General features: G+C 41.3%; 1 protein-coding gene across 1 annotated transcript; it reads left to right on the top strand.

Annotated features, from left to right (window-relative positions):
* The first annotated feature begins 1831 nt into the window (after nt 1–1831).
* pcdh8 (protocadherin 8) lies at nt 1832–5294 on the top strand. The gene is made up of 4 exons (XM_041057681.1): nt 1832–4195; nt 4333–4403; nt 4651–4784; nt 4945–5294. The coding sequence occupies exons 1-4, from the start codon at nt 1832–1834 to the stop codon at nt 5292–5294; spliced, it is 2919 nt and encodes a 972-aa protein (XP_040913615.1).
* The last annotated feature ends 5006 nt before the right edge of the window (nt 5295–10300 follow it).

Genomic DNA, 10300 nt, shown 5'->3' on the forward strand with positions numbered 1-10300 from the left:
AATCAGCAGAAGCTAATCACCCATATGGTTAACAAAGGTCTGGTTGACTCATGTACTTTTGTTATCACAATGGGAGCTGTTGTTAGTGTGTGTGTGTGTGTGTGCCTGTGTGTGTGTGTGAGGAGGGAGGGGAGATCATTCAATGTAGTTTTATTTTCTCCTGACTTATTTATTCTTCTGAATTCCTAGGCTCCTGTTTTAAAACTATTGTTGAAAAGGGCCAGTTAAATGCATTCGAGTGTTTATTATAATACAGATGGCCCTGATTATACAAGCAGGGTTTTTCCTTTAACACTGAGCCACTGTGATAGTCTATATGTAATTAACATTGTGGGTGTCAACACAAATCACAACACTAATCAAATGACATTTGTCTGCCTTCGTCGGTTTTCTTAAATGCATTACATTGAAATTCCTCCTCCGCTATTTAAACAGATGAGACAGTGTCTATGGCCGCTGCTGAAAAAAAAAAACAGATTTCTCCTTTTCCTGCTGATACATGGCAATGTTTGTGATTGAGGAGGAAACACAGTATTAAGATAAATATTTATGGATTAATCCCTTGTTTTTTTTTTGTTTTTGTTTTTTTAAAGCCTAAATGTCAGAATAAGCACTGAGTGATCATAATATAAAGGTGCACGTGACTAAAAATGAAAACCATCATCCTCCATTATTAGATGTTCTCTCTAGTTTCATATTTGTCCTTTTTATTTTTTTTTCTTCCTGTTTTTTTCAGTGGTAGAAAGTAACTTAGCACAACATTAACATAAGCACTAAAGTATAGTTTGAGGTACTTGTATGTATTTCCATTTTATGTAAATACATACTTCTACTCCTTCTACAATACATTTCAGAGAGAAATGTTCTTTTTACTGCACTGAAGTTATCAGACAGCTGTAATTTGCAGGTCAAGATTTTACATGGAAATTATATGATAATCTTAAAACATGTGATGCATTTTTATAAGAAAAACAAATCTAAAATAGTTACAACACATTAGCTCCACCATGATCAGCTGTGACATTAAAATGCATCAACATCAACAATCCACTGATACATATTATAAACCACTGTAAAACCAGTCACTCTGCATTATTTATACTTTTACCTTTGATACCTTATGTGCATTCAACTCATAATAATACTTCCACACTTTTACCTGAATAAAATATTTAATTTAGGACTTGTAATGTATAACGAGCATTTTTACATTGTGGTATTGGTGCTTCAAAATTCTCAGTACTCCTTCCACCACTGCTTTTATACCTCACATTCTGAGTACATGTGGGGCACCCGTAGAGCTCATAATGGTCTCTGACGCTTTGAGCCTTTGTTAACTTTTGCTGCAACCACCAATTATAATTTCATTTTCCTTCTTGCATTTTTAGTTCTTTCCACCCAAGCTTCTGCATACTTTAGTCTAACTAGGTGACTAACTCACCCAGTCAATCCCTCAAGCTTTCAACGGGCAGACTTCAACTTCCTCTGATAGAATGTAGTAACATTAAATACAGTCATCTAAGTGGTTGGTTAATTAATTGCCATGTGCAGATTTATTGGAGTGACACTGTCACCAGCCTGATTAAACTTCCACAATCAGTTTACCTAATAAACCATTTGCACCCAGTAAACAACAGTTTGCTGCAGAGCCAGACCTTTTGGTGGTGGACCACTAGAAGGCCATTGGTCGATGGGGCAGGCTATTTGCATATGCGGGGGCTTATAGTCCCCCAGCAGTCAGAAGTTGAAAACAGTGTTGATTCGAACTGACATAGCACAAGTGTTTGAGACATTTATGACTTTTCTGGGCAGTATTTTATAGCCCCTGAACATGGGTTTTTTCAAGATTGCAGGAGTTGGACCGTGCATGGTGCTTGCTTTATTTTTATACACTGTTCAGTGTACAACTACAAAGTATTTCACCTATGAAGAGGATGCACCCGGGACGGAGATAGGCAACTTGTCCCAAGATTTAAAGATTGATCCAGCTGATGACCCTGACACGTCGTTCCGCTTAATGCAAGAAAACAATTCCTCTGTGATTCAAATGAGGGAGAATGACGGACTTCTGAGCGTTTCAGAAACCATCGATAGAGAGTTGCTCTGCCCCAGGTCTCCACGTTGCTTCATCGCCTTCGACATCGTGGCCTTCTCCAGAGAAAAGTTTCAACTCATCCACGTTGAGATCGAGGTAAAAGACATCAACGACCACTCTCCTCGTTTTCCGCGCAACGTGACAAATCTGGAGATAGTGGAAAATGTCCCACTGGAGTCGAGGTTTCCGCTACCGATCGCTCTCGATCAGGATGTGGGTGAAAACTACATTCAGAGCTACACCATTTCTCCCTCCAGTCATTTCGCCATTGACGTGCGCGAAAGAGAGGATGGAGTGAAGTTTGCGGAACTGGTGCTGGTGAGGGAACTCGACAGGGAGGTGGAGGACTCCTACACAATCGAAGTCACTGCATCTGACGGCGGAGAGCCTGCAAAGTCCGGGTCAGTGACTGTAAGTATCAAAGTACTGGACTTCAATGACAACAGCCCGACATTTGAACACAGCTCTCTGAAAGTTGAGCTGAACGAAGACTCTCCGGTAGGTCACCGCGTTCTCAAAGTGCACGCGTTTGACCCCGACGACGGCATTAACGGCGAGGTTACGTACGCGTTTTCTGACGGCTTATCGCCAGAAGCCGCGCGCCTTTTCCACGTCGACCCTTACTCCGGTGACGTGACCTTGAAGGCGCTGGTTGATTTTGAGAAGAGGAGGTCGTACGAGCTGAACATCAAAGCCTCCGATTTAGGCGCGAACTCTGTCCCATCCAGCTGCAAAGTTGTGATAGATATCGTGGACGTGAATGACAACGCGCCTGAAATCAGCATCAAACCGATGACCTCCAGCAGTGATGGAGTCGCCTACATCACAGAAGCAGCAGCTGCAGAGAGTTTCGTGGCTCTGATCAGCACCTCGGACAGAGACTCTGGCTCCAACGGGTACGTGCGCGTCAGCCTGCTCGGGCACGAGCATTTCACCCTCCAGCAGGCATATGGGGACACTTTCATGATTGTTACCACCACCACTTTAGACAGGGAGAAGATCCCAGAGTACAACTTGACTGTGGTTGCGGAAGATTTTGGAAGCCCGCCTTTTAAAACTGTTAGACACTACACTATCCGTGTGACAGATGAGAATGACAACCCCCCTCTCTTCAGTAAGTCACTTTATGAAGTTTCAGTCCTGGAGAATAATATTCCAGGTTCATATGTAACCACCGTTGTTGCCCGAGATCCTGATGTGGGAAAGAATGCCAAAGTCTCTTACAAACTCTTAGATTCAGAGGTGTCAGAAGGATCCCCAGTGTCCACTTATTTTTCTATAGATTCAGTCTCAGGGTCTTTGTTTACTTTAAGGTCTTTTGATTATGAGACTCTTCAGCAGATTGAGCTGGTAATCCAAGCAGAAGACAAAGGCTCTCCCTCTCTTTCAAGCACGTCAACAATCAGGATCAGAGTTGTGGATCAGAATGACAACTATCCATACTTCACCTTCCCCGTCCTCCTGAACGACTCTGCTGATGTCCCTCTGCCTTTTAACGCACCTGCTGGCTATCTTGCCCTCCGCGTATCAGCTGAAGATGAGGACGAGGGAATGAATGGCGAGCTCTCCTACCAAATTGTGCAAGGTGACCCAAAGGTTTTCACGATGAACAAAGACACCGGAGAGATTGCTTTAAAACAATGGCTGACAGCTGAAATCGGAGACGTGCTGGAAATTAAAATCGCAGTGAGTGACAATGGCAGGTCCCCGCTCTCTAGCAGTGCCACTATTAGGTTTGTTGTTTCAGACTCTGAGCCCTCTGAAGACCAAGTTGTCATTGTGTTGCGGTCAAGTGACGAAGAAGGCTCCAGCTTGGATGGCTCACTAATTATCATTATTATGCTCAGTGGGGGTTGTGCATTGTTGCTGATTGCAATAGTGGTTGTTGTTGTCACATGCAAACTCAGCCGCGGGGGGAGAAGCCGTGGCACCAAGAGAGAAGTGTGTCACAGCTTGTTCGACAGCAGGCCCATGCCCATGCTAGTCTCGACAGAACCAAACATATACACAGGTCAACAAGGCTTCTTCCATGAGAGGACCTCTTCATCTCTGGATGATTCCTGCCTATATGAGGAGAGGAGCGGGGACTCAGAGACAAAGGTGAGCCAACTACAGTATTTCTTTCATTCTTTCATTTTTTATTTTCATTATGCATATGATGTTCCCAAGTGATGCCTTGATCTTTGTGCCAGAAATGGAAACTAAGCTCTCTGCTGTCATTTTGTTTGTTCTCTTAGATGTTCCTGCCCTCCAAGCATTTCCAACCAACGTCTGTGTGGCAAGGTGACAAGTACTGCTTGCAAGTGAGGTAAGACAACTAAATGTAATTTCTTTTCTCAGATAGGATGTGCTTTATTCACAGTCAAATCTCACTGAACAGAGAAGGTACTTAACATGCACCATGCATACATTTTTCTGCTTGTGGCATTGTTGTGAAAATGAGGTTAGATGGGTAGCAAAGAGACAGGCAGGCCGTGCATGAAAAAAAGACGTCAATAATCAAGCTAATGTGGTGCAGTGGTGGCTCATACTGTATCTGTTGATTGTATTTTCAGTGGCATTGGCAACACTGATCAGCTGAGTGTGAAGGACAGTGGCAAAGGGGACAGTGACTTCAACGACAGTGACTCTGATATCAGCGGCGACGGAGGCAAGAAGAACTTCAGTACCTTCCAACCGAGGCTAAAAAGTGAGTTTTCCACTCTTGAGTTTTGAAGTTCTGACATCACACGCTGCTGAATAAAACATAAACATTCACCAGAATGACATAAATGATAAATGGAGGTAATGTAATATCTGCATCAACAATTTCTCATCCTTATTTTTATTTCCTTTCATTTTTATCGCAGGTTCATCCAGCGCTGCTAACAGCTTATCTGGGGATTGCCAAGGCACCTACTGTGCAATACCATCACAGAGCTTCAGAGCCCCCAGAGACAACACATACACAATAGGCTTCTCCCCAGTGCCGGTCTTCAACAATCCTCATGCTTATCCCCAGTCTTGGAAGGACTCTGGTTATGGTACAAATCGGCCAAAATCAAGGAGCAGCATGCAGACCTTCTCCAGGACTGGGACCCTACCTTCCTACTTTTCACAGCAACAGCATGACACTGGTGCTGGTGCTGCTGAAATCTATAAGCAGAGTCCAAATATTGTAACTGTGGCTACGGCATTAGAGGTCGCAACTATCTTTTAAAACAAACTGTTGATAAACTGATTAAGATGTTCCCTGGAAGATGTAAATATTTGTAAAACTTATTCTAATTATATGATGTGTATATATACAGTACATAGTAAACTAGTACATATATTTCAGTATACTGCATGCAATGATTCACACTGATGTTTCTTTTTCCAATAAAAAGGTGTTTGAAATAATGAAAAATGTAATTTATTTGGTGATTTTCTCAAATATGATGACGTGACTCATGTAATGAGACGAGACAATGAATCATTCGAATTGAGAATTATAACATTTTGAAGATAAAATATAATTCCCTTGCCATCAGAAATCCCAGTCTGAATTTGTAAACATGTAGAACTCTTCACCCAGTTTGAGTCTACATGATCAAGACGCAAGTCAGTGATGATCAGACGTAAAATCTCAAGCTGCACCGTTACCTGGGAGACTGGCTTTGAAGACTCCTAGGTTGCTCAGTTGAGTTTCTTGCATGCAAATGAGAGAGTCGAGCTGGTACTCAAGTGGAAAATAAAGTATAAACCGTTATTTCTACAAAATCATGGCGGGTGCTGTCACACCTGCTTCAGGTCTTTCGCATAATTTACATCACTGCACACAACACAGTACAACATGTGTTAGGTCGCTCGACAAATTCCTGACTGCCATTTCTTGCTCTTAGGGGGCGAATGTTCAGCTTTTGTATACAAATTCATCTTAACCCAGAAAAATGGGACAAAATATACACATGGTGAAATACAGTTTTTTCATGTAACTCTTCCTCTGAGTACTCTGCCACTGAGAGGAACTTGCTTGCCTAGCTGTACTGGCATATTTGCAGAACTGGTCACTGTTCTGAAGTTTAATTCAACCATAAATATGTAGGGCAACTGCAGGCTCTCGTTGGTCCCGAATGATTTATTGATGAGACATTGATGAGTTTTAAAAACCATAACCAACGCTGACAAACATCAACCTAAAAACAGGTTATCAGTTCTCAGTCTTTTGTATTACTTTTGTATGACACTGTTTTAAATCTTAAAGCACATGTTTTTACTTACATCTCCCTAATTAGAGCAGCAATAGGATCAAATGAAAGTAAATCCAGGACACACAGTTGCAAGAAAGTCTGTAAATAAATTATGCAAGATAAAATCAATTAAATACATCTCTCAATCAAGGGACAATGTCCATGGGGAAGTGCAGTGGGTTTTCATCAACAACTTCAAATGTACAGACCTTCTTTAATATTGCGTTTCATCAACATTTTTAGAATCTGCTCATAAGCTGAGAAACTGGAAGGCCAATGGAAAATATGCATTTTGAACAATATTCAATACCTGCTGATTCTCATCTGCTCAAGTTTGTCGCAGTATTCTGTCCTTGTTATTTTTAAGGTCACTTTAAATGAGTCTGTGATGTGTGAAAGTAAATGAGACAAGAGTAAAGGGCTATTGCAAATTGCATAACAGTCATCTAAGGGCCAGTCCCGAGGAGCAAATAAATACTTTCCAAATCTGCTGCCAAGGAAGAGCTATCAGTAGAAGCTGATGGCAGCACAAGCCATTTCTTTTTTCCTGTTTTCTGTTCATCTGCAGGAAAAGGGGGCTAAGAGCCATGCTCATTTGCATAAGCATAAATACCTGCTTTTGTGGTTTTTGATAGCTGTGATAAAAGAGGGAACAGAGTGGATTAGATGGCTTTTACATAACTATAAATCACTTAACAGAGTTCTCACACGTTACCGCAATATGCCTCAGGAACAGAGGATGATGTTCAAAACGAATTCCATATTTACGCTGACCTGACCAGACATTTTTATTTAATACTTCTATTCTGCAAAGTCACTACAGTATGGAAATTGCAAAGTTATTAACTTTATTTTAGGCATCGAGTCCACAGAGGTTTCAAGGCCATGCAGTGCAAAAGGCAAGCAATAAGAAAGAAGGTCATATTTGTGCCCCCAGTGATGTGCACTGGTCTGACAGATAGCCAATTGTACACAGAGGGAAAATGCATTTATCAATCAATACAATATAGTTCCCTTCATCATTGCTTTATATGCTCCTTGTAGGTCAAATAGTTGTGCAATGACCTGACAATTTGTGCCACAAGGTATATTCATTTGCGCAGTGTGTGTGCCTGTTTGAAAAGCCATTGCTGACAGACACTGTATTCATTCATATCCAAATGGACTTCACATTAATATCAGCTCTCACAGCGCATTTGAAATCTCCCCAGGTAATAGAAATGAATGTTTTAGAGCCGGATTTCAGCTCATCAGAAGTCCGCCGACAAATGAGTCAGAACTGCAGACGTCATTTCTAGCCTCCACACCTGTTGGTGTTAGATTTATTAATAACGAATGGCTAACTGTATGATTGTGATGATGTTTTTATGGTATCTTAGCATCTAAACTTTGGGGCACAATTCTGCATTGTACCCAGCATGTAAAGCTGGAGCCTCTCTGAATCGATATCATTTGGTGCTTCGGGCCCACCCCGCAATGCAATGTTTTGTACTGCTTGCACCTCATCTTCATCTTTGTCTCAACTGCCAAGTGTATATATTGACTTTTGGATGCTTTGAATTGTGGGGCTGATGTGGAAAAAAATAACACAATTTGTTTTCCACTTGACAGTTTTTCTTGAGAGATAAGATGAATCTATGTTCATTTACCATAAAGATGTAGTCTGCATCATTTACATATCAAACCAAGTTCAATCCCACATTGATGTCTGGTACTTTAGGATAGTTAAAATATGAGACCTGTGGAAGGGGAAAGCAACAATTTCTACTAAACACTATGTTGTGGATAAAACTTTTCCTCTGTGAGAAGCCTTGATTTGTGCTTTTGTAACCTCAACACACAGTATGCATATAACCGTGACAGTGAAAGGAAACTTCCAAGTTACTTGAGTTCTGAAACCATAATTTCATTAATCATTCTCCAGGCCAGCACAGGTACTGAAAGTAATTCAAATGAATAGTTTGATATTTTGGAAAATATGCTTACTAGCTTAAGTGTATTTCCCAAAATGTGGAACTGTTTGCTTTCCTCTGTTTTCTTGCAAACTTGAATTAAAAAAAAAAAGAAAAAAAAAATCTTCTTATACTAATCTGAGCTGAAGATCCTTTTCTCTCTATGACAAATTATGCCATGTGCTCATGCCTGAGATAACAGAGAGATGTTGCAGAGGGAATCTGGGTCCAAGGTTTGCAATGCAACCACCAGGCTGCCCACTGAACTACATGTCAGGGCCTCAGTCTGTGGTCACAGGGTGCTGCCTTCAGCTGCGCTGCAGTTCTTCCTGCACCAGCTTCTTTACACTTCAGTTTTACATAATTCAATTTCAATTCTTTCCAACTCTGAGCCGCATTGTTTATAATTTGTTTAGCTGCCACTTCGTCACATATGACTTTTGGTTTGTTAAAGGCATGCTGTTGATGATGTAAGATGTATTTTGAAGACTCAAAATGTAAGGTTACCTTTGTAATGTGTGTAAACAATACATTAGAACAAAGCTATACTTGATATCGATATGAGGTAGTTTAGGAAATTGCAAAACATTCTAATTAATTCAAGACAAAAAAATAAAAAGCATATTAATATGGATGGCCAAACAATTAGTTGATTTTGTCTTTTCATAAGCATTGTGTTCAGCTGTTATATATTTAATTGAACTGTGGCGGGAGGTGTCACTGATAAGGAGGACTTCTCTAATGACACTGGATATATGGTAGCAGAATGCTACTAAGTCTTATGTGTTTTAGTTAAGGTTAGCCACTGCAATGGCACCATTATAAAAGGGTGATATTAACACATTGCATCATTATTTGAAAACACTGGAATGTGTTAATGCCACGCTATCGTGTGAAATTAACTATTCTTGGAAGTGCAAAGTGGAAGTGATCTTTGCAAAACTGAACATGTTGTAGTTATGTCTGTCCCATAAATGCGACAAAACAAACATAAGGAACACAGTTTTTGTACCACAACCGTTTTAGTGTTATTTAGGCTTAAAATTCTTACATAAATTTGCGCGTGGTTACGTTCAGTGACAGCCCCATAGACAGGCACTGGCAGTTAGCTCTTTGCTAAAACATCGGCTGAGCTAGGCGGCTACATGCGGAGGCCTCTGGCTACCTCCAGCATTTGACAAGTGCTGCAGTGTACGTGTTTGTTTGCCAATGTTCGGATAGGTTTTTGTGACATATAGGGCTTGTTGTAGTGTAGACTGGACTAACCGACCGTCAAAGGAGTCTGTCTTGCAGTTTTTTTCGGTAAGTAAATTTCGCACTGTTTTACCTGGATGTTTGCACTAATTAGTACCGGCATATTTTGCCGCTGGCTTATGACTTAATTGCCGATTTATGGTCGCTGCTAATACAGACAGAGGACATGAGCAGCTCATGTTAGGAACGCTGTTGTGTTCCGTGCTCTCAGAGTCCGTTTATTGCGGGAATACTAAGCTACAATTTTATTTCGTCTCATTTTTCTGTACCCTGCAGCTCCACCTAAAACCTCTCTATCTGAAACAGTCATGTTTAAAACACAGCAGCAACATCAGGATCTCTGTTGTATGCTGTGTGTCGCCGTCGTACGGGGTCGAGCTAGTCAGGTAGGACTCGGGGAGTGTCGTGTGGTGGATATAGCTGCGTGTGGCTGCCGCTTAGCTTGTTAGCCTAGCTGATTAGCTGATTAGCCGATTAGCCTTGGGCTAGCTCTGTTGCTCCGAGCTAAGTGATCGGGTTCTCGGCCGTCTGACCCGTAGAGTAACCGCCTCTTCGCCAAATATGGAAAGTACACTTCCACTAAAATCCAAGATGGCGCAGCGCAAATGCCCATGGTTTGGTCACAAAACCGACTCCCCGAAACCAATGGGTGACGTCACGGGTGCGACGTCCATGTTTTATACAGTCTATGCTTTAGATAAAGATAACAAATGAGGTGCTGTGTGACATTCTCTCTAGACATCTGTGCTTGTATGATTTTGAATTTAGTAATTTGATTTGATTGATAC

This window comes from Toxotes jaculatrix, chromosome 15 (genome assembly GCF_017976425.1).
Source record: "Toxotes jaculatrix isolate fToxJac2 chromosome 15, fToxJac2.pri, whole genome shotgun sequence".
NCBI lineage: Eukaryota > Metazoa > Chordata > Actinopteri > Toxotidae > Toxotes > Toxotes jaculatrix.

Excerpts from the sequence above, each read along its gene's own strand:
- pcdh8 (XM_041057681.1), top strand. The coding sequence starts at position 1,832 with ATGGGTTTTTTCAAGATTGCAGGAGTTGGACCGTGCATGGTGCTTGCT. Across the intron at positions 4,404-4,650 it reads AAGTACTGCTTGCAAGTGAG|TGGCATTGGCAACACTGATC; the intron begins GTAAGACAACTA and ends TTGTATTTTCAG. Across the intron at positions 4,785-4,944 it reads CTTCCAACCGAGGCTAAAAA|GTTCATCCAGCGCTGCTAAC; the intron begins GTGAGTTTTCCA and ends TTTTTATCGCAG.